The sequence below is a fragment of the Vanellus vanellus genome (genome assembly GCF_965231255.1).
Source record: "Vanellus vanellus genome assembly, chromosome: 3".
In the NCBI taxonomy this organism is placed as follows: domain Eukaryota; kingdom Metazoa; phylum Chordata; class Aves; order Charadriiformes; family Charadriidae; genus Vanellus; species Vanellus vanellus.
In genome coordinates this window covers 21,580,804-21,608,762 of record NC_138907.1, presented here as the reverse complement: position 1 = coordinate 21,608,762, position 27,959 = coordinate 21,580,804, and the positions used below count along the sequence as shown (strand labels likewise).

The following is a 27,959-nucleotide window of genomic DNA, read 5'->3' as shown; positions in this document are numbered from 1 at the left end:
TTTACCTGATCCTGAGAGAAGAAAATAATTAACAACCGCACACACGCACACACACACACACACAACCTACTTCAAGTTTAGGCGTATAATTATCTCTTCAGGATTTGGCCTAAACTGATCCCAGCCTACGCTCGTTCCTCTACACGCTGTCGCGATATGACTTCAGTCGGAAACAGGCGGTCGTGACGGCAGACGCCTGCCCGATCGGCGGCAGTCTGCCGCCAGCCCCGCCGCCGCCGCCACCACCCCCCGCCCCCCACAGCCGTCGCCCCCGCGGAGGGGACCCGCCCCTCGGGGGCACCCTGCCGGCGGGGCCGCCCACCGCCGCGCCTCGGCGGGGAGGGGAGAGCGGCGGCGGCGGCGGTGGAGGAGCCGAGCTGGGACCCCCCCACCCCCCTGCCCCAAGACGCTGACGGCGCTGCGGGGGTCGGGGCGGGCTCGGCGGAGCGAAGGGAGCGGCTGTGAGGGGCGCGGCGGCGGCTGCCTGCCCGGACCGTCCCGGCTCTGCCGGTGTGTGTGGCACTCGCCTCCGCCCTGAGGGCGCTTTGCAGCTCAGTCCCCGCTGGGATTCCGGGGGTCGCCGGTCTCCCGTTGGGATCCCCCGGAGCGGCGGCGGGGGGCTCTCCCCGCCATGGCCTTCACCTTCGCCGCCTTCTGCTACATGCTGTCGCTGGTCCTCTGTGCCGCCCTCATCTTCTTCGCCATCTGGCATGTGAGTACCCCGACGCCCCCCCGCCCCTCCCGCAACGGCCCCTCCGCTGCGCGCGGAGACCGTTAGAAACGGTTGGGAGCCGTTGGCGGGAGCGAGGGGGGGGGGGGGGGGGGAAGCGCGTGGGGGTCGTGCCGTGAGGGGAGAGGGGCGGCGGGACGGGCCGGGGCCGGGGCCGGGGCCGGGACGGGCAGTCCGGCGCTCGGGGAGCCGAGGCGAAGCCCCCGCCGCCGGCGTCCCCCCTGTCTGCCCCGCAGCCCGGCCCGGGACGGGACAGGACAGGACGGAGAGACCGTGGCGTGAACCCTCTGCGTGGGTTATTTTATTTATGAAGTTTTTTTACAAGCGTGAAGAGCAGCGGCGGTGCGCATCGCTCTGGCACTGACTGACCTAAAACGTGAGATCTTCGAGGTAGGAACAACTGTTTTTCTTGCCCGGGAATAGCGCGGTGCGAGGGAGAAGCCGCCCCGTACCTGATGAAGCAGTTAGGTTGTTTTTCCTTCAGTAATTACTACGTTAATGACTTTTCTCTTTTTTTACAGCCGGATTTGAACGTGAAACGTCCTCTCTCTTCTAATGCATGGAGGGGATGTTTGAGTGCACCTTCATTAATTTCACTCGGCAGTGGTGGTGTTTGTACCCTACTGTATGCGGGTGACTGTGACTGTGGTAGGCGTGTGTGACTTAGAAGGTGTTTATTTCTGCCATGGTGAAATTAACCTTGTGCATAATGTGCAATTCTTTTAAACGGTTATGTGTTTTGGCGTTATTTACACTATTACAAATAACTTTATGCCATAAACATTCAGGATGGCACGGGATAAGGTGAAAAAGAGAACAAGTCTCTCAAATGCCTCTACAGCTACTTGATGAAGTACAGATTAAAAAGAAAAACCCAAACGACTCCTTTGACTAACAAGCAAGGGAGGTGCAGAATTTATTCTTACTGAAACTAGAGTAAAGATGCTAGCCTAGTTTTGTGTAAGCGTATTAGAAGTATGAAAGAGATCACTCTGTTGTGAGAATTCTTTGAAATCTGATTGTTCTGAACTGTTAATGGTGCAGTTACAATTTTTTTCAATAAGAAAATGAAACCACAAAAGCGTGATGGTAATGTCAGATACTGTAGTGATATCAAGTACTGCAAGGTTGAAAAGGGTCTCTAGCAGTCTACTGCACTTCTCTGAAAAAAGGAGTAGTAAAATCTAGATGATGACTCATGTTTTCTTCCCTCCTTTTCCCCAAACCTTTATGTCCCCAAAACTGAGAATTCTACAGCTTCTTCAAAGGGTTTAGAGTTAAAAGTCTATTCTACTCTAAATCTTTTGCTGCAAATTAAATGGTTATTTCTTTCATTACTATCACAATTTTAATGTTCTTTTATATATTTGATGTCTGTTACTGTGTTTCACCAGTGTTTTTTTTTTTTTTTTCCTGGACTGAAATTGTTGTTGTCTGAAGACATGTGGTACTTCTAGCAAATGGGGCAAATTATTATTCAATAAATCAGTGTAGCTATTGCAAACTTAGTGAAACCTTTTTCAGCTTTTAGTCTGTACGCTTATTAGAGCTCTGTAAGAGGCAACTAAGAAAGGAAACTTTTTGTCAACAGGCTAATATTTATGGTACATGTTTCTTATGTCTGTTGAAAAATTGTTGATGGATTGAAATTGAAAATAGCTGGAAGTACTGCTCTATTGTAATAGAGCAGCAATTGGTACCCTCTTTTTCTTATAAATAGGTAATAATAATTCTGTTTAAAATACATGGTTGGGAAGGCCGTAGACTAACAGATTTAACACCCTACCAGAATAAACTTTTAAGCATACACATTACGCCCATATAAAAACACAAGGATTTTTATTATCCTTTTTATAAGAACTGTTATACTCTGGTTTCTTACTTCTTCTAAAATGTAGTCTAACACGTAGCTTATGTATTGAGTCATAGGAGATTCTTTTACCTTAAACATCTCGTTGTGAAAATCTTCCCAAGAAACAAAACTCCTACTCTTGCCCTGTGACCTGATTTTGTTCACTGTAATATGGTTGTAAGGGGTGGTAGGTATATTTTAGGTTCTCATAAAGGCAATGGAGGTTTTTAATAAATATATTTTCCTGTTAAAATGCTTTTTAAGTGTTTCTGGTTTTTTATTTCTGGGGTTTTGTGTTGGTGTTTTTCTTGTGTGTGGTTTTTTTTGTTGTTGTTTGTTTAAAAAAAAAAAAACAAACACCCCACATTTGATTACTAATAAGTTGTTGATTAATCTGAGCATTCCATCACTTTGAAAGAATTCTGAGGTTCTAAGACTGAACAAGAATTTATATTTTGTAAATTATTTTAAAGGACAAAAAAACCCCATAGCATTTGGAATTCATATTGTTCTAACCTGAAGCTGGCTGAAATTTAGGGAGTTATCTGGAATGAATTAACAGTGGATCAAATAAAATCTCATTTTCTTCCTGTTGGGAAGTCAGATGAATTATAATTTTCATTAATATTGATGTAATAGGTTCAATAAAAACTGCAAAACCAAAACAAAATAAAAGGGTAAAATGAGGATTTTTATTTTTTGAAACTGTTTTTCTGATGCCTTTCCTCTAAGAAGTTAAATGTTCTCTCTGCATTCCAGTACTCTGTATTACTCGAGGGCAGACAGAATGAAGCTGTTCAAAATATTTTAAAGGAATTGTAAATAAAATACAGAAACTCCTCCAGACATCTGGAACATGTAATATTTTTTTTTCCTACCTCTGAGTGATCTTCTCATAGAGGTTGCCAGTAGTGTCTGTCATGATAAAAAAAAAAAACAACCCAAAACCAAATTAGATACTATCAGTAACATTTGTTTAAACTATGCACTAGGTTTATCTTGATCTGTTATTGCTGGAATTTCACTCATACATGTTAAGTGAAAGAAAAGGGCTGAAAAATCAATTTTTCCATGTACTACATAATACCAATAGCAGTCTTTGTGGTATGGGAATTTTTTAAGCATTTAGGTTGTTCAGTGATCACATTGCCTCTATCTGTAATGACCAAGTATTAGAAACATCACCTAGAAGTGGGTGTTTCATGCAACTGTTACGGAAATGTACTAAAGAATTTAGTTGAGGATGTTGACCTTTCTGCTTGGTTTCTTCTAACCAGCCTCTGGAATTTAATAAAACCTTACATTCCTGTTATAGAATTATATATACATTGTTTCAAACAACTCTTCCGATGTTCAGAGTAAACTTTATGTAACACTCTGACTTTCAAAACAACTGCTACTTTATGTAACGCTATGACTTTCAAAATTCAGGAAAACTTTTCCGTCTGAGCCCCTAACTTTCCCTTAGTTTGAATTCTCATGAGTATACAGCTTGGTAAAGTTGGTTATGTTTGAAGCTGTGTTAGCCAAGTATATTTCCGCTAAATGAGACTGTCTTCAAATGAAGTCAATGAGCATCAAAATGTTGAGTGAACTTTGGTGAAGAAATATCTTGTGTGTGGGGGAAAGTAATACATAGACACATCTCAGTACAGTTGACTATATACTGGTTGTGACTCTTGTTGCAGAAGTGCAGTTATGCTAGTGCTCTGTTTGCTTTGCTACCTGAGGTACCATTTAAATCTGTTTTGGCCAAGGTATCCTCTCATCTGGACTCATGCAGCTGAGTGTATTTTGGGGGGATTGCGTGATACAACTAACAGAGAATTTGATCTGCTAACTACATAATTTTATATCCTCATCTGATCATGTTGTAAGCTCAAGAACAGAGTATATGGCTGTCTTACTAACGATCACAGACCCTTTGTTTTGCTGTCCTCAGCTCTTGTTCTTTATAAACAGCTTTTTACTAATCAGTTTTACTCCATTCTTATACTATCTTGAACTAAAATGTTTACAGGAAGCTAAATCTAACAGAGCTATGTCAAGTTTGTTCGAGCTCCCAAGATTTGACATACCATGTTCATTTCTAGTGTAGCTGCACTGAGTTGTGTCTGAAGTTGACCAAAGCTGACCAAATTGTAGTTTATTTGTCATTGCTTAAAATGTGACATACCAGTGTGAAGTCCCACAGCACTATTATTCTCTTAAAATACATTGGTTTTGCGTAATCTGAGTCCTTCCCCTTTTATTATATTAAAATGAAATTACCTGCTTTGAGATCTGTTATTTGAAGGAAAGCTTTAAGAAAAGACTTTTTCATAGTGTTCTAATTTATAATACTACAGTAAAACAATTCATAAGTACCAAAACCATTACTGTTTAAACAAAGAATTTCTGTGGTGTACCATCTCTATTTGAACTCATACCAGTATATCTTTAAATGTGTGTGTGACTGCTTCATAACCAGTAGTACTTAAGGATTGTCAGAAAGTATTAGGAGTGTCAAGCCATTGAAAAAATTAATGGTGCCTGCCTCAGAAGTTATACCAAATTTGATGGGCTTTTGGAGTATTCCAGTATAATTGTGAATTCAAATGAATCTGGGAACAGCTCTGTGGCATGGCAAGAGTCGTGCACTGAAATTGTTGACACTTACTTGAACCAAGGGTAAGAAGAATAAAGCAACAGAGCATGGAAATCTTTTTGGTTTATGCTTTTTTTCCCCCCTTATTTTTCTTTTGAAGTGTGAGGATAGTATGAATCTTGATACACTACCTTAATATGAGTCTGGACAGACTTAAGAGTTACAAGTTCACAGGTATACTTAAAAACAGTGGGAGGCAGTGACTTAACAAAGTAATATAGGCTAAGATTGACTTTTAGATTTAAAATAAAGCATCCTTTTTTGCAAGCACCAGGGAAAGAAGCCCTTGGAATCTATATTCTGTGTTGTTCCTGCTATTGGCTTTGTGTATTATGTTTAGCAGACAGCTGTGCCTTCTTTTCTCATTTACTAAGTGTGGGTAATGGAACTGAACTCCAAGTATTGCATGTCATTGTATTTAACGTATATCCTTAAAACGCCTTTATTTTCTGAAAGAAGGTGCTATGTACATATAAGATGTTGCCACTTCTGTTATTTGTCACTGTACTGTCTTGGTGATGTGGATCGTATTTTATTAGTACACAAGTTGCAGTAGTTTAGGTAAAAAAATTTGAAAGCTCCCCAAGAGTTATATGTGGGGAATTTGGTGAATATTTGGTATCTCACTCACTTAGGCTTCCTCATAAAATTCCTAGGCTATTTTTTTTATAAATTGCACAACCTTAATTTTAAAGATACATTAAAAAGTGCAAAAGAGAATCATTTAAAGCTTGGCTAATAGCAAATTCTGTTGAGCAAAGCGCTTCGGTCACAAGCTCACTGCTAGTCTATCAGTGTTCTCTATGTATCAGTGTCTTATTCTTTCTGTAACTTTGGTTTGGAGGATAGCTATCTGTCTTACCTGAAACCAGTGGAGAGATCCATGAGCTTACTTGAACCTGTGCTTCTCTTCAGTAAAGGCTGCCAGTCATCTCATTTTAATCTCTTTACAATGCTTTAGAGCTTGCCTTGAAAATAAAGTAATTTCCTTACAAACTTGTGATCAAGCTTAAATTTGCTTTCAGATATTGAAGTGCAGTGCTGTCCTTTAATGAGTCATTAATTCAGTTCTCAGAGAATATTGGATAACTATGTGATTAAAATAAAATCAGATTAAGGCTTGATGAACAGGGGCACAAATGCTGTTGCTGTATGTTGTACATATTTCTTTAAGACATTTTTTCTTCTCTAAGCGGCTAAACACATTGTCCCTGAAGGTTTCATAGTCATGACAGTTTAAGGAATGAGTCTGATATTTCCACTCTTTTTAAAGACAGAGCAAAACCAGATAGGTCTGGCTATAACATAGCTTGACAGTTCCCTTACAACTTTTCCTTCAGAAGTTTGTCATGTTAATGCTGACAGATATTAGGCCAGGCAGCACAGGCAAAGTATATTTTATATATTGGAAAATAAGTGTATTACAGTTTAGGTACCTTGTCATGCTTAAATAACAATTAAAAAAAGATCATAGAAGTCTTTGGACTCTACCACAGACTTAAATGCTGTGGGAAGATTAAATTGGATCTCTGTGTATGCTTGAACTGTCATGATGAGATTTATTTAGAGAAAGGTTTTAAATTGTGAGTGGTTGCCACTGGCTGTCATTCCAGATGCTTCACAAATCCCGGTGACTCCATTATCTGTGTAAAATAAATTATTCTGTGGAGTCTCGCACCTCCCACGAATATGTGCAGAGAACTATTTAAACATTATTTGGTTGTCACATATCCTATATTTTTTGGTCTTCAGATTAGTTGAAAAATCTACTTACTAAGGGGATTTTATATCCAAATTGGTAAATAATGTATTTCTAGTGCTTTTTTTAAACTTCTATGCTTGATAATAAGCAAGGCAATATAGCTGTCATATTTTATTAGACTCTCGAATTGAGTCTGAGGCATGAGGTTATAGCTCTTGTTACATATATTTGTTTATTCAGCCACCACATATGACGTTAAATCACACTTAAAACATGGAATTCAACCCGCAGATTTTTGGCTTAGTTGATTCCCCAACATAAATATCCTTTTATCAAAATATTTTTCAGAAAGAGGAAGAAGCTCAGCAGAGAATAAGAATTCTCTCCTTAAAGATACTAGACTTCTCTTTGACCTGTTCCTCTTCCCCAGTGCTTCTGACACACAGTTCATTTATAACCAGTGTTGCTGCTGACAGCTGGAGGTGGCTCTACCAGGCAATGAAACTAGGTCTCACTTAAGTCATAAGCTGGCAACACTGAGATACCTATTCTTCTAGAGTTGGTGGTTTGGAAAACCCTTCCACTTTCTGTGGGAGCAAAGTATCTCTCCCCCACGTGAAACAGGTCAGAGTTACTATTATTTCCACTCTTCAAAGAGAAAGTAAATTATAGTCACAGGACAGAGTCAGCTGATGAGGTGAAGGTAGAAGAATGTCAAATACTACTTGCTTTACTAGATCAACTTCCAGTGTTTCACAGTTGGAAATTTTCATCAAAAAAATTCAATTTGTGACCATGATGCTGTGCAGAGAGCAAGATGCAACTTTATTGACGGAATGGTTCCTATGTTCCTTGATAATAATTACAACTTCAGAAATATCCAGTTCCTGTTAAGAGAAATAATAAAAGCTTCATAGAATAATTTGCATTGGAAGGGACCTAGGAAATCATCTAGTCAAGTCTCTTCTTCAAGGTGGACCTAATTTCAAAGTTAGGACAGACTGCTCAGGGCCTTCTCCAGATGACTTATGAACTCTCTCTGGGTGGAGAGTCCACAGCCTCTCTGGGAACCTGCTCCAGTACTTTACTCTACTTTACTCTACAGTACACTGTGAACATTTTCTTACACATGGCTGGAATTTCTGAGTGCACCTTCTGACTTTTGTCTCTTGTCCTCTTGGTGCATGTCCCTGAGGAAAGCTTTGTGTTGACTTCTGTCTAACCCACCCCAGGAAACTGAACACACTAATTACATCCCGCTATAGCCAAACCCACTTCCCTCAGTTTCTCTTTGTAAGTCATGTGCTCCAAACTTCTTTTGTCCACCAGAATAGCCAGGTCCTTTTCTGCTGTGTTGCTCCACGCTGTAGTGCTGCATATAGATAATCTCTCCCAGGTGCAGGATCTTTGCCTTTGTCTTGGTTGACCACCACGAGGCTCTCACTGGCTGATTTCTCCAACTTGTCAAGGCTGCTCTTAATGGTAGCTGTGCCCTCCCGTATGTCAGCTGATCTCCCCAATCTGGTGTCATTGGCAAACTTGCCCCATCTGTCTCATCTTCCAAGTCACTGATGAAGATGTCAAACAAGACTTGCTCCAGTATTGATACCTGAGGAACTCCACTCCTAACTGGGCATTAGTCAGACTTCAAACCAGTGACTTTTCAGTCTGATGGTACAGCCAGTTTTTCACCTTGTGGTCTGCCCATCCTATCCCAACAGTTTGAGTACAAAATTTTTCTGCTGGGACACAGCATCTTCCTCTTACATAGTGTTTCATTGTGTGCCCAGGAAAATTCAGAGGAACGTCAATGCACTTTGTGAAGGCAGGACAAGAATCTATATTTTGCTCCACTTGCCATTGAAAAAGTATTAGTATATAAATCAAGGATTTATTTTTGGAATGTCATTGTGAAAAGTTACATTAGAAGGCAGTGAAAAATCACAAAACATTTACAATAGAAGTAGGTTTTCTCAGCAAGGTGCTGCAGGAGTGCTGAACTTGCAGCTCCAGTTTTGATAATGTGAGCACATGAAGCAGAACAAAAAGGAGATGAAGAAATAGTGCCTTCATTGAGTTGTCCTGTAGCACATTGCTTGTAACTCCTCACCAATACAATAGATCATGAAAAACCTTTCAGTTGGTTTTGAGTCCTTTTGTATTTCTACGCTTTTGCAGGTCACATCATATTCTAGCTATCAGAGATAGATTTCTTCCTTTTTTAAATACAGCTGGAAGTCTAAGCTAAGCACATCACTGGAGGAACTGAAGTTCAAAAAATTAAGGAGATCTACAGTAAAATGGAGAGAATTAGTAAGTTGTAGTCCTTGCAATTTTCTGATAACAGATGCTGTGCAAGTGCCAGGCATTGTTGATACAAGCGCCATTTTTTTAATAGCATGACATTTGATTTTTGAATGCATTTAAATGCCAACCATCTTCATGCTGTGAGTCACTGTTTCAAGTGTTTGATTGTTTAGTCAATCTTCTGTTGCATTATTGTTTGATTGCGTTACGAGTACTGGCTAAATAGTTCACACTGTATCACCATCTAAGTACAAACTGCCTTGTACATTCACAGAATGGGCATTTATTAGCAAGCATTATGAAGGCTCCACTGAGATTCTTCCCTCAGTGTTATATAAACACTATTAGCAGATCCTTTAGAAAATTGATTTGATGATCATTTAAGTGGCAGGCCTGTTTGGAGCTCTGCTGAAATGTATCCTTAGCCTTAACCGTGCTCCTGTAATTAAACTAAGGAGTTTCAGAAGAACATAGGTGAAGAGATGAGGATGCTTTTTGGGCTGCTGTTATTTTGCTCTCAACGCTTGATCATTTTTACAGGCTGCTGTATCCCTTCCCGTTGCCCTATTTCTGCAACCACAGCTGCATTGCTGCTGTGTTCCTTCACCTTGCCTTCCTTACCTCTGCAAACACAGCTGTGTGGCTGATGGCCATTTCGTGTATGCGTGTGTCTTGGCCTCGGAGTTATTTCCTCCAAGTTCTGCCAGGCCTCTTTTTGAGAAAGAAAGAAAGAAGACTTGGGGAGATCTTGAATCTGGTCATCCCTGCCTGATGCTGCCTGCATTAGAAGAGCCCCTCTTCCCTTGTCCTGCCTCTTGCTGGTCCAGTTGGGCTCCTGCGGTGCCACTGGGAGGCAGGAAGCACAGATCTGGCAGCCTTTCTGCCTGCTGCCCTACAGTGGGCACCTTTCTGAGACAGCATTGGTAGGACCCCACTGTTGATTGGTTAACTGGGAATAAAAAAGGTGTGGAAGGGGGGGAAAATGGGACTGCAGAGGGAAGACTTCAGAGAGAAAGATGCGAAAGAAGGAGCAAAGGAGAGGGCGAAAATATATGTATGAGTAAGGTACTAACAAGAGGGAAGATTGAGAACACAGAATTCTTGTTTGGGAGAAAATTATTTGAGAAGGCTGCCTGAATCCAGAAGGTGTGGTTGAATTCAGGTGGTGGACAGCCTGTGTAGTGAGTCTTCTGTGTGGGTATGGTGTAATGTGTGACATGCTTGAACAGATTTTTTAGCAACAGAACCCAGATGCCCTTATGCGTTTCCTGAATTTTGGTGAATGTGTATAAATCACTGCTGGAATGGAGAACACGAGAGAGGGGAAAAGAAATAGCAGCAGCAATGTAAAACTTGTGAAGAAATGTAAGAGAACTCAATGTAAGGAACGTGTGAGGGAAAGGAAGGTAATGCTTCTCCCAAGCCTATATCAGTGGAACAGAAATTAAAAACGTCAAAATTACAACTTGTAATAATCTGTAGGAATCTTTGAAAGCTCAGGAATAGAATAAATTGTGGTGTGCTGATAAGGTTGGAAACTTGCTTAGAGACAACACTAGCCAACTGGCCAATCTCTCATCCGTGATTTATCTTACTGATACTGAAAAAAAATCTTCTCTTTTGATCTCATTCTCTTACTTCCTTCTTTGGACCAAATATTTTTTCTAGTTATATCTATTCTGGTACAATTTCCCATCTGTTTACTACCTTTTCCCTGAATTTATTCTGCAGAAATATCCTGTTTATTCCTAGCTTTGGGATTATCAGCTTTGTGCCGTTAACTAGTAGAAAAAGTGCTTCAGTTAATTTTGAGAATAATTTATGATGATGGAGCTTTGTGGCTTTAATGTGTCTGTATCTTTCTCCTTGCATATCCCCCATACTGTGGGTTTGATGAGAAGAAAAAGACAAGTAGAAATGTTGCATGGGAGCACATTGCAGTTAAGGTGGGGTGAATTAGAAATTATTTGTAATTTTGAGGACAGAAGGGCAGAAAAATACACCCCCTCACATCTATAGGCAGTCAGTTATACTGCCTCCAGCCAGAATTAACTTGCTATTGGTCCAATGTGACCAGACTACCATCCTTCTTCCTACCTTCCCCATCTGTCCAGCCTTCTGTATTAACTTTTTCACCAACTCACATCTAGCCTGTCCCTGGTTTGGTGTGGAAAAAGCTGGGGAGTGAAGAATTTGGCCTATACAAGTAGAATACATACAAATCTGTGGCAGTGGATCTGTGATATAGAGGTAGTGAGAAATAAAACCTTAGTTGTTTCATTTCTTATTGTGCTTTCTTAGTTAGTATGGAGTTTAGTATAAAGAGGGTAAAGGGCAAAGCAGTGCTCTCATTTGTGCTGAAAAGAGTTCTGCAGCCTCTCCTGGATGTGGATAGAAAATAATGCCATTTTCTTCTCACCCTGGTTGGTTGAGAGGTGGGCAAACCAGTTTATCTGCACTAGCTGTTACCTGAATCAGAGCCACAAATCTGAAGTCAACACCTCAAATGTAAATCTTGGATTCAAGCTCCTGTAATTTGCCCTTGACCCATTGAAGAGGTCAAGACTAGGGGTGAAGTTTTGGCCTAACTTTATACCTCTGCTTGTTCAATTTATGTGCAGATATGGTCTTTGTTTGCATCCTTTACAGGGCAGAAAAAGTTGGTGCAAGAGCCTGCATGACCTTTGGTAAGATGCCCTTAGCTTGCTGAATGTGTGGCTGTGACTGGGAATCCACCCTGTAACTGATTGTTTGCTTTTCAAAATAGTCCTGACTATCAGATCAAGTTAGTACCTAACTAACAAGTGTCAGCATTCCTGATACGACATGTCAATTTGTTGTCACTGGTGCTCTGTGAGTAACTAATCTGGGGGTTTTGGTGCTGAACTTAAGAAATCAAAAGTGGTTAGATACTGAAATGTTTAAAAGGTTTTGATCTTGTTATCTAAATGGAAAAACCTGCTTGTTTTAGAAAGAATCTACATAAGATCCCCCATTGCATGTAGGAGGAGGACACCATATGCAGGGCAGAATATTGGCAGCATGCTTGTGACAAAAGTACAAGGAGTGTGGGAGATTTATACTCGGTTCCCTATTGCTGCAGAGATTCAACGTGTATTTCCCATAGCCTACAAAGGTGCATAGATTTTGGGCCTTTTGGGCTGGTGGGAAAGGCTGTCAAATCCCCTGTAAGATTTTATTGGTGGAAGGAGAAAAGCATACATACAAGTACTTGGGAGTGCCAACTTCGTATCTGCTGCCCTTGATTCAGACCTTGACATTAGCTTCACCACTGACCCACAGAGTCTCCAGACACAGGTATCCTGCTAACTGGAATGGTCTCACATTGTATAAAATTCTTATACAGAAAAATAAGAGTAGGGCTCTTGCCTCTAATCTCTTTGGTGAAATGTATATTTATGTGCGGTAGTGTGGTACCAGCAGTGGAACCGACACTGTTATGTATATTTTAAAAAAATGAGTAGCCTCATGATTCGGTTCCCCTGTGAGAGATAGAAGACGTGATTTGTTAAGTCAACTGAGGCAGAAGAATTGTTTCTACCATACTGAATGTAATTAAACTTAAGTAATGCATCTCCATGTACATGCATGCTTTTTTCTGTTCAGAACAGTGTGGTGTATTCACAAGTTTTGTTGCTAATTGAAAATGTGTTTTTTTTTCTTAATATTGGTAACAGCTGTTTGTGTTCCTTTAAAAAAGTTGAGAGGTGCATTTGATTCACAGAATACTACTACTTTCTAAACTGTTTCCCTGTACTGGATGCAGTAATGTGAAGTTTAAAAAAAAAAAAAAGGTGACAACAAAATGATGAAATCCTTTGGGGCAGGAGGGAAGCATGGCAGTCTGGACTTACCTTAAAAAGTCCTCCTCCGCTTGAGGTCTGTTTTGAAATGTGTTCTAGCTGCAGGGAGCAAAACTATTAGCCTATTTAGAAACAGGCTCTGTACAGCTATATTAGCATCATCCCTCCTCCACAGCTTGACTGCCTGTCTTACTTTGCCTAACGAATGGCAGTTTATTTTGCCTGGCTGGATTTCAGCTGGTCTAGACTGGAAGACAGTGAGTGAGTATAAAGTTGCGGTACAAGCACAGGTAGTTTCTGAACTCTTTATTTGGGGAATAGGTGGGACGTTTGTCTCTCTCCTGAAGGAGAGGTTTGCCATCTCTCAGTTTCAGGATAACTGGGGAACGTATTTCAGTGTCTGTGGTGAGCAAGTGAAACTTGTGTTCCGAATCCTGTTGTTAGCCAGGAAAACTCTTTTTCCTTGCAGTTGGATGAAATTATTTTGAAGAGCCCGTTTCATAGCAGTTGTAGAAAACTGTCAATAGATGCATGTCAAATCATCCTTCTGGGAACATTGTGTTTGCAACAGAATTTTGCAGCTGCTGAGTAGCTTTGTCAAAACTAAGTGAATTCTTTACATTCAGAAGTTACATTGCTTTTTCAAATTATTGTCTGCATTGTTGCAATAATAACCAGTAATTCATGGAGATAGTAACTTCCCATTCAAAGCACTCAAAGGTCTGTACAGTATGGTTGTATTCATGAAGATAAATTTCTGTCTTTTTCACAGTGTGGATGGAGTTTTTCATCCTTGTACCAATAGGTGGACTTTCAGGTGACTGCCAAATAATTATTCTTAGTAGTTTCTCCTGCACCTCTCTGCAGACTTGGAAATCTGGTTTGGCGTAGCTGAAGCAGTAATACTGCTTTTGTCCATCTGTATAGTTTTTGTGGTTTTTTTTTTTTTCTTCTTTTTTATTTTTGCAGGGAAATACAATGGTGTAACTATACCAATGTAGACTGGTATGTTTGTGCACGTGTGCTCTCAGCAAGAGAGCCTTCCTCTATAGATTTTCATCAATATTTAATTAGAGTAGTGTAATTATACCTCTACATTTTCATAGGAAAACCTTTTGAATCATGTTTGCAGAATGGAGATTATGCGTTTTTAATTTTGCATATTGGGATTTCTATTGGAAAAGTCTTAGTATCTGGCTTAACTACTTCAAAAATTACAATAAGATTTTCATGATTGTTAAATTAGATTAAGCTTCCAGTTAGAGCATAAAAAGTTTAAATCATGTTGGCCTAAATGTAACATCCTTTTACAGACAAAAGGACTTCAATAAAAAGATGAAGACTGGGTGCTCAGGTGTATGTTTGTGCAGCCTTGGATGAAGTCACAAGAGCTTTGTTTGCATTAGCAATGTGTTTGGATTTCTGCATGGAGAGTTGTTTAATAGTGGCAGCATATAAAATTCAAGTTAAGTAGAGCAAGGAAATGCCATACAATTGTTACTGTGAAATCTGACAGATAGAACAATTTTCTACCCTTGAGTGATTTAAAACCATTTGCAATCTTAATCTGAAAAGGCACTGCTTAAAGCAATGCTCTGCTGCAGAGATGAACAACAGTACAATAATCAGACAGAAATACATAGTTTCACTTCTCATATGTTATTAGTCTACTGACAGTATTCTTTCTTTCCCGAAAGTTTTATATGGTGCAGCAATCTGGAGGCTTTGGTTCTTCTGCCACTGATTCTGTAAATCACTTAATTTCTCTGAGCTTAATTTTTCCCCTTGTGTTTAAAAAAAAAAAAAAAAAAAAAAAAAGATATTTTCCTTACATTTGTTAAGGCCTTCATTGCCTTGAAGGGTGTCCTGGTTTCAGATATATAACTGCAAGGCATTGTTAGTTGTTACTGTTTACTTTTATTAACATGTGGTGAATTAGTAAGTGTAATATTCAGGAAAGTAAATACATTGGGGAGAGATAAGAGAAGAAGGGAATACCTTTCATCTCACTTTCCTTTCTGCACTTTATTTGGCTGTAGTGTTACGGTTCTTATAAAAATACAGCATTTTATAGATACCCTGGTCTGGGATGCCACAGTTACGTGGGCAGGTATGATGAAAACCAAGATTTGAGTTTTTTTTTCTTTTTTTAATAGATGTTTAACAAAAGGATATAGAGAAGGAATAAAATATGACAAAAAGAATAAAATTCTCTAGCTTTTGAGGCAGGTTGCCCATCTATTCATGCAATTTTGAATAATCTTTCTAAGCAACTGCTGTCTGTCACTCTCTAATAGAGGAAGGAAGAGCTCTTCATAGTAATAGAAAGTCAGGAGGGGTGATTTCCAAAAGAATTGTAATTGACAGTGCAAAGATCACTCCAAATTATTTTGCTTTATGTCCTGTCCTTGCTTCATTGATCAAGTAACTGCAACTTCCAGAGGGATTTAAGCCTCACTTTAAATATAATTAGGATGCAAATGTGCCCCAGTATGGCAACTTGAAATACCAGGCAGGTTTGTAGCTGAGATCATATGGAGAAAGGCAGGGAACTAAGTCATGTGAGATAACATTGAGACATTGACTGATATAACCACCTGGCTAACAGGGAAGTTTTGTTACAAATATCAGAGCACTTGCTGGATTTCATAGATAAGCAGTTGAAAACAGTCAAATAAAGGGGTGAGGGAAGGAACATTGTTGAGGATAAGCAAGGATTAAAGGTTTATTCTTTGATACTAACATGCAACATAGAGTTACATATTTTATCTATTAGGATAATATATCCTTGTAAAATTACAACATTAGTAATGTTTAAGCTGAATGGTGGTTTTTGTCTTTCTGACTTTATCTAGTACTTTTTCAGGGCATTTATGTTTAAACTTGCATGTATTTTGTCCGCTACAAAGAGGCAGAGGTAACGCATCATTTGTGCATGTCATTGAGAGCTAGGACTATATTCTGAAAGCTTGTGATGTGAACCAGGCAGGCAATATTTATTAACTCTGTTAGTAGCTTCCTTAGCAGAAGTACAAACCCGCACAAATACTGTAGGTATTTGGCCTACAGGGCTTTCTAACACCATTCTCCTGAATCCGAACTGCTTTCTAAAGAAGCAGATTTTGGGGCATCTTTGAGTTATCTTTTCAAATAAGGGATATTGATGTCCATAAATAGCAGTGATGATATCTGCCAGTATAAAACTCTTTCCAATTTCTAGATGAGGTACTGAATTCCATTACTAATTTGGAAGCACCTGAGTTAAGACAGTTCCTACACCTGCCATATATAAATTCCTGCAATGTGGCTTTGTTGCAGAGGTGGAGAGGAGAGTAGACCTGTGTCAGGTCTCTCTGCTCAAACAGTTCCTAATCAAACTGAAGCTGTTAAGATGCAGTCGTATGGGTTGTGTGCAAGCAGCTTTTCTTATCTCTTTGGCCACAGCTTGTGTGGCTACATTTTCCCTGCCTTCTGAGTTGTCTTCAGAGGAAATTCCTGCCGTGGTTCCTCATCAGGGACACCGCTTGCCTTGGGAAACAGTAGCAGGCACAGAGTTCTTTTTGGACTCGGTCCCCACTTAGATTGGCAAGGGGAGAGTGTGGTGTCCCCTCAGCCACAGAGAGCTGAGCCTGCAGGATAGGCAGGTGAAGCTTGAAAATAGAACCTTATTTCACCATTTTTTATTTCTCTGCCGCTCATTATTGTGCTATCATGTTATCAATGGCCTTTTTTCATGTCCATAAAGATTTTCCTTCTTCTCCCTACTGTTAGAAGTGAGGAGTTAATAAAGCAGGGGTAATTTGATAGACATAACTTGTGTATAAAGGCTTTTAAAGAAATTTGGCAAGAAAAAGGTTTTGGCTTTTACAGAAAAGGGATTGGTTAGATCTAATTTCTTTTGGCAGGTGTCAGTATAAAAAGCTCCAGACACCAAAGAGTTAATCCACTATTTTAGGAAAAAAATGAAGTAGCGATTTAGTGCCAGCATCATTTAGCTCTGTTATTAATTCACATACAAGGGCTGTAATGCATAAGATTTGTGTGTGTATGTGTGGGTTTGTATGAATGTCAATTAACATCAGCTAGGATGGAGTTTCTGCTGAATTGAAGACAAATGGTTTTGGAGTCACGCCAGTTTGGATGCAAGTTCCCTCAAAATAAAACTTTCTCATTTTACTAAGTAGCTGTTGTAATGAAGCAGTCTTGGCAATGATATACATGGTTTGTGTTATCTCTGAACAAATTTAAAAGTTAGGAGAAGGTTCCCAACTTTCACAGCAGGTTTGTGCTGTGTTCCAAATGGAGCAATGAAAAGGGAAATCATATGCCTCCTCTCTGTTTTAAAAATAAGCTCGGTGTTTTTACCACTTGGATCTTCTGATGTGGTGTCTGCAGAAATTGGGGGCTGAAGCTGACAGCCCAGGAAGTCCCCTCCAGTTCTCTTTCCTGGATTCTGTTTTGACAATTAAGTGATAATAAATTAATAACATTTACTAGCATTACTGTTTCATTACAGGACAAATGAGATACTTTGATCTAGAAAATAAGAGAATATGTTTCAATCTCTACTAAGCAGTGTGTTTTCTTTAAAATAAATACAATGAGTTATTGAACTATGTCATATAATCTGATTTTCCTAAATCCAAAATAAATTCTAAAGCAAAAAGGTAGTAGCAAAAATTTTGCTTTTTGTGTTAAATCTGGAAATTCCTTCAGAATCCGTTTATTGGAAATGTTGAAAATACTTGTTCTTCTGACTTGGAGAAAAATATGCTATTTTGAAAACTCTGATATGTACACCTAATCCTCTTCTCACTAAAAATAGGATCTTATTGCCTGTGCTAGTTAACAAAATGCTAATATGCAGCATTATTGGTAGCTCTTCTTTCTGGATGAAATAGGAGGCTAAAACAGACCTAAAACATTTGCTCGAAAGTTTGCGTGTATTTTTTTGCTTCTGTGTCTTGGTAAAACTTAAGCTAAAATTTTACTTTCTGCTTCCTTAAATCCTCCAGTACTGCAGTTTCAGTATGTATTTCTCCATTTCCATCTCTGGATTGTTTACATAGCACTGATATTAATGATTACAGAGCAGCTGTATGCCCCCAGCCCCTGAGCAAGTAAATATCAGCGAATCTCTATGATAACACATTTTGGATCCCCTGTAAATTGAGGCAATTTGTTTTATGAAAAACTATTACTTTACTGGAGATCTTTTTACATGCAAAAAGATAGTCATAAGGGTCATGAAAGAGAACAGCTTTGTAAACTTGTAATATTGCACATTTTGAATTCAATACTCTTTAGTATCTAGCTCACTGAAATACTGACTTTACTATGGTTACAGTTGTAACCTTAATGAATAATTTTGTGCTGTTTCAGTGGGTCATAGATTGAACTTGTGAACCTGAACACAAAGCAGCTCTGAGGCCTGCCAGAAAACCTTTGTGAGCTGTGTTAAGTACAGATTCAGTACTGGGTACAGACCACTAGTGTTAAGAACATGAGTGAGTAGCACCATAAATGCTTATCTTACTAAGTAAGTATGAAATAAGAATATAAAAATTCCCTTTTTAAGAAGTGAAAAGCAGAGAGTTATCCTTATCTGGAGATTCTTCTGACGAGTTTGAAAGTTAACTCCAAGACTTTGAACAAAGATTGGTTTTCAGCTTTCTGTCAGCCTATATGGTGATGCTGTGTAGCATTGGCCTCTCGTTTTAGGGTCTTAAAAACCCCAGCCCATCAGATGTTTAGTAAAAACAAATAATGAACAATACACACTCAAGCACTGGCAAGTAAAAAAAAGATATTTCCTGTCATAGCACAACCTGCATTCCATCCTTTTCCTGTGCTAATGAACTGAAGTAGGCCAAATTGCTCTCTAGTGTACTTGTGTATCATTTAGTATCGTATATAACAGGATTCGTTAGTATCTCTGGCAGAATTTTTTCCCAGCGATTTTTTTTTTAATTTGTTTCTCCTAGTTTAATATCAGCACTTTATCGTGTGCTGAAAAGAAGATTGTCGGGTTGGTGCAGGCTTGATTTCAGTCATCTGTGGTGCTATCAGTACTGAATTTAACAAAAAGTGGTCCTGGTGAGGGGGAGGAAGACAGTACTTAAAAAGCAGTTTAAATCTCACAGCTACATTACCTGATGTGTCACGTATGGTCTCTGGGCCATATCAGAGACTATAACATTATTAAAATTATTCTACAGATTTGTAGGGTATTGCAAGAATATTGAAAATATTGTGACCAACAGCCACTTATGTTCAAATGGGTGTTCTCATTGGAGATTGCGGTGGAGGTGTGAAAAAGAATCTTTGTTATAAGTCTTGGAGTTAACTTTCAAACCGTTTAGAAAAATCTCTATATCAGTATAAATCTCTGCTTTTCACTTCTTAAAGAGGAAATTTTTATATTGGAGTAATGTAAGATCTCCAATTATATTACTCAGAGGAACCCTTAAGGAGGGGAAAGGGTTTTTCTTGCTGTGTTTATGTTGCTTGGTAGCATGAACTAGATCAGTTCAACCAGAAGAGAAAGAGGGAAGAGGAACAACCATCTTGAACAAATGTTCACCAACCATATAGCTAAATTTCTTGTTCAGAGTCATGTCATATCATGGTAAGAACTGAGTAGCAAAATTGTTCTCTCAGTCTGTCACTTTGTCAATGTACCTGTTCTCTGCATCTCCCTATGGGCTCCCTGTACTCCATTGTGTCAAGACAGTGACCTATATTCAATTTCAGGGCCTTTTGCATTCTTACCTGACTGTTTATCGTGTTTTGTCTGTTTCTGCTTCTCCTCAACAAAATCCAACAAAGTAACTCACCCAGCTTGCATCAACATGGCTCCAACATGATAAATGTTCAGCACTATTTCACAAACACAGTAAGTATGTCTGTACAGCAGTTGATGGGCAGGCATGAAGATTAGGAGCACAGCATGCTCCTAAACCTGTCCACCTTCTGTCCACATGCTGACTTGCAGGCAGCCTATGAACTGGCAGTATGGGTGCTGTGAAAGCTCTGTATGAGAGTGGTGGGGTAGAGAAATTGTTTAAATGAACCATTAAAGACAGTTTCTTCGAGATCGGATTGTGGTACATTGACAGGGTGGTGGCAAGGAAACATATGTTCAGTGTTACTGTTCTGTTCCATGGTTAGCGTGGTTGTCATCAAGTTCTGTTTTATCTTAACTTTTCTGAGATGCCAATAAGCAATAATATCCAACTTCTTTGCTGTCACTGAATTCACACCCACACCAACTCCACTGCCACCCTAAAACATCACATTCTCAATTAAAATATATTTTTGTAAGAGCTCAGTGATTAAGGAAAAAAAAGTATCTTCCCTAAAAATGAGGTATCATAATTCATTCCTACTTATTTTCAGTTCAATGGGTGTATAAGCATAAGAAAACAAAATTCAAGTTCAATCTTATGTGAATACTTCATTATTCAAAGCTCTTATTGTCTGGAGATGAGCACAAAGAGTGCGGGTAATGAAAACAAATTTTATAAATATCATTGCAATTGTAGCCATTCTGAAAAATACGTTGTCATCACAATCTCATCTGTTCAGTATGTGTTTAAACTGGGGCAAACTCTTTGCTGACTTACACTTGGAGTTAGATTTGCAGATGGTGTGAATCACCAGAGAATGCAACCAGTTTTTTTATAAACCTTTAGTTTTATTAGGTGGATAACACCCACAAGTACACTTCTATCAACAGGAAAAAAAGCACAGCTAGGGCGGTGGCAGAACAAATTTCCTGCAGTGTTTTGCAATGTGGAATCACAGGGAAAATTCTCCAAGTCAGAAGGTAGTTCAATATCCATTGCCTATTCAATCCCTGGCCCCTTTCTCAGTAATGATAAAAATTGTTGCTAAATACACTTTTTTTTTTCCCTGATATATCTTTGCAAATAAACAGATAACTTGTTTTGTTTTGTTTTCTTGGAGTTCCTAAATAAATATCAAATGGTCCTTATTCTCTTTCTGTGAAGTTGTTTACAACATTAATATTTACCAATAGAAATAAATTTCTCCTCTGTGTAAGATCAGACCCTGGCACACGTTTCCAGAATGCTGTTGGCTTAGCTATCTGTTCAGCTTTGTGACTAGAGGCTAGTCATTTTTCTTTGGAACAGTCTGTTTATTGTGTGGCCTTTGGAGAGATGGTGTCACTGATGTCCATGTGTATGTATGTTTTAGTCTTAATTGCCACCCTGGATCAAATTAGATTGGATAACTAAAAGATATTGAACAGTTTATAAAATACATTCATTTGCAAAGGTGAAATGATGGCAGTTCACATGGTGAAGTGCCCTGAATGGATCTGTTGCATTGTTTGCCTTCAAATGAACTACTCTGTCGAGCTGCTGGTAAGTGTGGCAATTTCGGAGGTGAAACAGACCTTGAGCATACCTAGATGCTGTCCCAGAGCGTTCAGCAACTCTGATCGGCTGATGTATGGGAAGCAGGTAGCTCTACTGCATCCAGCTAAAATGTAAATGGGCAGAAGCTTGTTTCTCTGGAGGACGGCCAGAACACTGCACCTCCTGTGTATTGTGAAATACTTAATGAAGGCAAGTAGTTAGTTAATTGGTTTTTGTAGGGAAAAATGGCAACTCTGGCCGCACATGCCCTAGGGCATTAAACTGCTACACAAGGCTAGTTACAATTGAAAGAGGAAGATGTTTCCTAATTAATTATTTAAACCACACTGCAGCACAACCTACCCTTATTCTTATTTTCAGTAATGCAAAATAATTTGTTGCACAGTTACATAGTGTATTGTGAGCAACTGCCAATCTTAAGATGTTTCCATTGTTTCTCATTTTGCAGTTTTACAATTAGGACACACAGCACTGTGAGATTAAAAAAAAACCAAACCACCACAAAAAGAAATGCCTCCTCCCTCCGCTTTGAGAGTTTCTTTATATTCCTTCTAATTGTGAGCCTGCCTAACGTTACACTTTCAAGCTTTTCACTGTGACTGAGAAACAGGAAAGTGCTTTTTTATAAATTAAAATAGATATCTTCACATTATCCCTGGATTTCTGTTCTTGTGGATTTAACAAAATGTAAACTATTATGGAAATTTTATGAAATAAATCCTCCTCAATTCTTAATATTTTGTTTCTGTTAGCCTCCTTCCAGAAAGACACCAAAACTTTTACTGAAGAAACTTTCCTCCAATCCTGTGTGCTTGATACCAGACCTCAGTCTGTTTCTTGCAGGTGTAGCAGGATTGTCTCTTAACATTGTCATAATTTGCAGGCATCTCAAAAGGTTTGTTTCTGAGACTATTGTATTTACACTTACTGGTTCCATGAAAACGATGTACTTCATAGTGTCAGATTTGTTTCAATGCATTTAGATATAATGCATGCATAACATAAAATAAATTGCATGCTGGCAGATAAAGAGTAGGGTTTAGACCACAAAGTTGGGAATACTGGTAAAAAACAAAACAAAACAAAAAACCCCAAACAAACAAAAAAAACACCCCAAACCAAGCAAAAAATGAGGGAATCCAAACTGTTATTTAGGATTTCTTCAAGACAGCTGCACTAGTTAAGGCTAGCTCAACAGACCCCTGCCTTAATGGCTCTGTTTTTCAGAGCAACCTAGTTCTTCATCTAAACACACTTCAGGGTTATCATCCTTTCTCTGTGTTCAGTGAATCTTTAGAGGCTTTCCTGGACTTCTAGAAAGGGGTCCATCTTATGATTCCAGTATTTGGGTTCCTCGTGGTGTTGTCTCAGACCATTTCCTTACAAAATGAGCTGAATCTTGTACTGGCTGTCAGTTCATCATTATCAAACTCCTGGTTGCTGTTACTGACTACCAAAAGGAAGAGCACAGCACATTCACTCTTTTTTTTTTTTTTTTTCCCAAGGAAATTTCAGCTTATCTCTGCATTTACAACAGAAGAAAAGCTGTTGCATTATTAAAAACAGTTGTCACTCAACATTTTTTTATCTTAAAGCTACATCTGTAAGTACCACTGCAGTGAGCCAAAGAGAATTTAAGGGAGATGCACAGGATCCCAGAGTAAATCAGTGGCACAGCTATGAACAGAGGCAGCTCACTTACCTGTTACAGGGCCATCCTTCCCCCTTTCTGTCAATGCTGTCAGTGCCGATGTTGATACTCAGTTACAAACAGAAATGCATGACTCATGTGGTTGTTACCCTCTTAACACTTGGCCCAGTTTGAGAATATGAAGATCTGTTCAAGAAATATTAAATATAGAGGTGTCCTAAGCCTTATTCTTCACAACTGTACTCTGTCCCTCTCACAGTTTCTGTTATTTGTGCTATTACTTTAATCTAAACATCTGTTGCAGATCTGGTTCCTAACTTAGAGAGAGACTGCATCCATGGGGAGAAATCCTTCACTTATAATCATGTTTTATAGTTCCCTTTGTGGTTTATTCTGGCACTTTGACTTGTCATAGTTGAATAAATTGAATTCTGTAGAGTGCTCTCGTAAAATGCAACACTCTTGATTTTAAATGTGCTTCAGTGTGATGGATGCGGCATTAGAGTGAGATGCGGAGTAGTGCTTAGATTTGTGGACTGTGTCTCTAGGTTTTCTTCTCAAGCCTCTCACCAGGTTATTATATGAATCACGGGTAGGCCATTCTCAGGATTTCTGCTCCTGCTTATTAAGCTGATACTAATTCAGAATTGATATCTGAAGTAGGTTTAACAACTAATAAAAAGGGGCTGTTGTGTTCATATTAAACCTGGAATAGCATATCTGATACATCTGTGTTTTAGGCAGCTAATGACTTTTTTTTGTCAAGTCTCTAGATGTATTCATTTCTGAAATAATTTTATGTCATTTGGAAGTTTGAGAAAAGAATTCTAGCTGATATGAGGGAGGAAATCTGGAAAGCAACAATGCTGAAAAGGCTATAGATGTGATTTTACAGAGTGACAGATTAATGGATTCTAGGCATCATATGTAGGAGTATCCCATGTTTTTTTTTAACTAGTTAGTGTTGGGGAAGCTAGTTTCCCATTTTTTCTCTGGAAAGGGAGAAAGGCAGGCAATGCATCTCACTAGTCCCTAAAGGAAAAATAAGTATTTGAATGAGCATTCATTACAACATTTGAAAAAATTTTTTTTTCAGATAATCGCCTTTGATGAACTTCGGACAGACTTCAAAAGCCCAATAGATCAGTGTAACCCAGTCCACGCAGTGAGTACAACCAGTGGCTTACTAAGCAACAGCTACAAAAGAAAGGGAGATACACTAAGCTGTCAGTGAAAGTCTGAGTGTGGAAATGAATGTAGAGTCTGTTGTGAAGCCAACTGTAGATTGGAAATTTGATTTATTGGGCCAGTCTTGGGAAGCCAGATGGCAACTCTGTGCTAATAGCTTTCCTTTTTGCTGAAGGAGGCAGGAAAATAATTTGGAAATTCAAAAACTGAAGGATATATGATGTGATGCTAATGCTTTCTTTTTATCTTTTCATTCTGTGGCACAAGTTTTCCTTTTTGAATTCATTTGCTTTCTCTGTGTTCAAGCGTGGGGTGACCACCTTCTCCCATACGGTTTGTATCAATGAGTCAAAAGCTTGAAGGGATTCAATAAGAGGTGCATTTCTAGACCTCTCTGTCCCATGGTAGGGCTCTAAAGTCTCCTGTGCTTTAAAAGTAAATAACATATTCTGCTGCACCTGCTGTAGAAAAGGTTAAATATCACCCTGGGACTGTACACTCAGTTTTACCTAATGAACCAAAATGCAACCCAGATTTAAGCATATGAAAATTCCTCTGTTAATTAAAACTGTAATCTAGGGTGATTTAGCTGACTACAGTTAAACATGCATCAGATTTGTACCACCGGAACTGGGAGCAGAACTTGGCTCCCTGACACCTCACTGGGAATTACAATGATTATGACAGCTGCTGAATTTGATCTCTGCAGAGTATTAAGTTATTGAATTTGCCTACAAATGATAACCGGATTCAGTAGCTAGTACTTTGCCATTTAACCTTGTTTCGTAACTCTGCAGAGGATTTGCAGGACTGCTTAGACCGCTAATAATTTTAAGCATAATCTTTATGTGAATGTTCGAATAAGACGACTCGTTTACTGTTCAGTAACAGCTAAGCAAAGAATGAAAACAGAAGAAAAATTATGTGAAGAAATCCTATAGAGGACTTGAATGGAAGTAATCTGGTTTTGAATTTACTGGAAGTAATCTGATTTTGACTTCACTTTATCTGTTTTTATTTCCCATCTTGAGAACTGCACATGAGAAATGTGTATTTATATGTACCAAATTCCAGTAATTTGTTATCTTCCTAAAACTTGTAAGATGCTCCATGGAAAGAATTGCCTCTTATTTTAAAATGGTAATGGAATTGGTCTCCAGGATAAAAAAAAGTTAATAAGTCCCCGTTTCAGTCATATTAGTGGTGTGATCAAAAAGTTAATCGTAGAGTTTCCAGTAAAACACAGCAAAGTATTCTATGATCAGTTGACAGATTTGACTCTCTTCTATGAAACTTTCTGTGATAACTGAAGCAATATTCTCAGATTGCTTTCTTCTGCACAGTATACATGTTGATGCATTTTATAGTGACATAAAAGGAAGATTTTTAGCAGGTATTTCTCGTTCCTTACATCTTTGGTCAAGTGTATTTTCCTTTTTCCCTATGCATAGTTGCTTGTGCCAATATTCCATTTATTTGGTGGGATAGTTTTCTTTATTACACTATAAGAATGTCTGATGTTTACTCATGTATCTTCCACAACATTTTCATGACAGAGGGTAGAGCCTTTTTGACAAGAGAAAGCTGAATTAAGGAGAGGTCAGAGGCAAAAACAATGACAGTACTGAGAATTCAATTCAAACTTCCTGGTTCACACTCTATTACCTACAGTTTGAAGACAGACATCCTACTTCTCCAAGGCCAGCTGCAGTTACACATCTGTCTTCTAAAGGAAATTGAGAGGATTATCTTTCCCTCTCCACTTACTTCCTACTAAAGGCAATAAAGCTTTCTGCAGCTTCACAGGCACATCCACACACGTCCATTCACATGTTCGCAACTGTGAGTGTAAAATTTCTGAATCTCTTTTAGATCAGACACCAGAGAGAGGCACAGTATTTGTCTGGTGCCTATCAAGCCGCCACTGTCTCATTGTCTTTCTAAAATGATACTTTTTTTTTAAAAAAAAAAAAAAAGGCTTAAACCTGGGTATGGGAAAGGAAAAGAGACATTTCTTTGGAGAATAGAAATAAAACTCAAACCTGGAGCAAATTTAAAACATTTGAAAACCAAAAAGCTTAGGGAGCTTAGATGGCTTCTCACATTTGTATATTACATGACCTGTTTAAAAAAAGTCATTGTTCAGAATATTTTTTCCCATGTCTAAATGAAAATATTACCAGATAGTCTTCTGATGACAACAAAACCACCCTGCCTTCTGCAGTGTAATCATCAGTTAGAATCTTTCACTGTAACTCCAGTGATGGGGTTACGCAGAGTGAAATCTGATTTTACTAGTGAATTTCTCATTATAAGCCATTTAAAAGAAAACCTGTCTTCGACTTGTCTTCTTTCTGTGAATTGAGCTTAGAGCATCTCTTGAGTCACAGTACTTAATTACAATCACTTTCAGTATTTATGAATGCATCTGTTGTTTCAAGTGGCATTTCTAGGACATTTCAGATAATGTTTACTAATGGGTTAAATTCTCATGTTGGATGTTGCTCAGGCGCCATCTTAGTGATAAAGGAAGGGCTGACATACCAACTTCGTAATTGTTTTTCCTATCCAGAATTATCTTGAAGCCAGAGGTTGGGTACCTGAAAATGCAAGACCAAGTCTCTGTGGTATAGATTGGCACCATTGGATAGAACTATAAATGCTGACTTAGAAAGAAGTTGCAGCCTCTGGCTCAAGGCGAACACAAACTTGAATGCCCAGTTTATATTCTTACACCTGGTAAAAGATGAAAAAATAACTTATTGGGACTTTGAAATGGGTAAATCATTTGGCTTGCAAGCAGTAAGTAAGAAGTGAATATTGTTGTTTCAGATAATGTGTGTTGCTTCTCTGCATCCATTAATCATTGTAATTGTAATATATTGTCTTTAATTTATAACACCAGTTAATCTCCTCCCTTTTCCCCACTTTTTCTTGACAGAGAGAGCGGCTGAGAAATATTGAGCGTATTTGCTTCCTCCTGCGAAAGGTAAGCATAAACTAGCCTCGGATTTGTAAAGTTTATGAGAATTAAAGCCATCCAGTGGCAATTTGTGGAAGTTGTGGTGACCTTGAAAGGACAGAGTAAGACAAATTATAAAAGGTTAACATAATAGAGAATTTCTGGAAAAGAACTGAAACTTCAGAACATCAGCCCATTCATTTTGGAACATGCTTTTTGAAGGCAGTGAATCGTTTTGCAGTTGCAGCTTGAGGTGCTTATAAAAGCACCTATAAAAAAGCTATAAAGCCCTATCAACTGATGATATTTTTGTAGTACAGGCTTTAGAAATACCTTTTTTTGAACAGTGGCTTACTATTTGATAACTAAATATTTTATTAGCTACATATTTAATGTTTAAGTTTTTTAATTGGGTGAATAGAAAGGTTGATATAGTATTTATTTTAACTTGGCACGAGAGAGATGCTGAGTGCCTCAGTTTCTGAGGGATTTGAAGGAGCTAATAAATTGTAGGATTGATACATTCATGGGTTACTTATCTGTAGCTTGAAAGAGGGTTTTCATAAACACTCATTGTTCTCCTGACTCTGTCCTATTGAAGTGAAAAAAATCATAGTTCCAAACTATTTTATTCACGGAATCACGGAGTTTTCAGAGTTGGAAGGGACCTCTAGAGATCATCTAGTCCAAC

The 27,959-nt window shown here is 38.7% G+C and overlaps 1 protein-coding gene across 2 annotated transcripts in view; it reads left to right on the top strand.

Moving 5' to 3' along the window:
* Positions 1 to 631: 631 nt before the first annotated feature.
* CNIH3 (cornichon family AMPA receptor auxiliary protein 3) overlaps positions 632 to 27,959 on the top strand; it is a gene marked incomplete at both ends in the record, with an annotated part of 56,450 nt that continues 29,122 nt past the window's right edge. Inside the window, 3 exons of one of the 2 annotated variants that reach the window (XM_082480472.1) lie at positions 632 to 712; positions 24,215 to 24,283; positions 27,248 to 27,295. In XM_082480472.1, the coding sequence (XP_082336598.1) occupies positions 632 to 712; positions 24,215 to 24,283; positions 27,248 to 27,295 (198 nt within the window). The remainder of the gene's footprint in view (positions 713 to 24,214; positions 24,284 to 27,247; positions 27,296 to 27,959) is intronic. The other variant, XM_082480473.1, reaches the window with a different exon arrangement.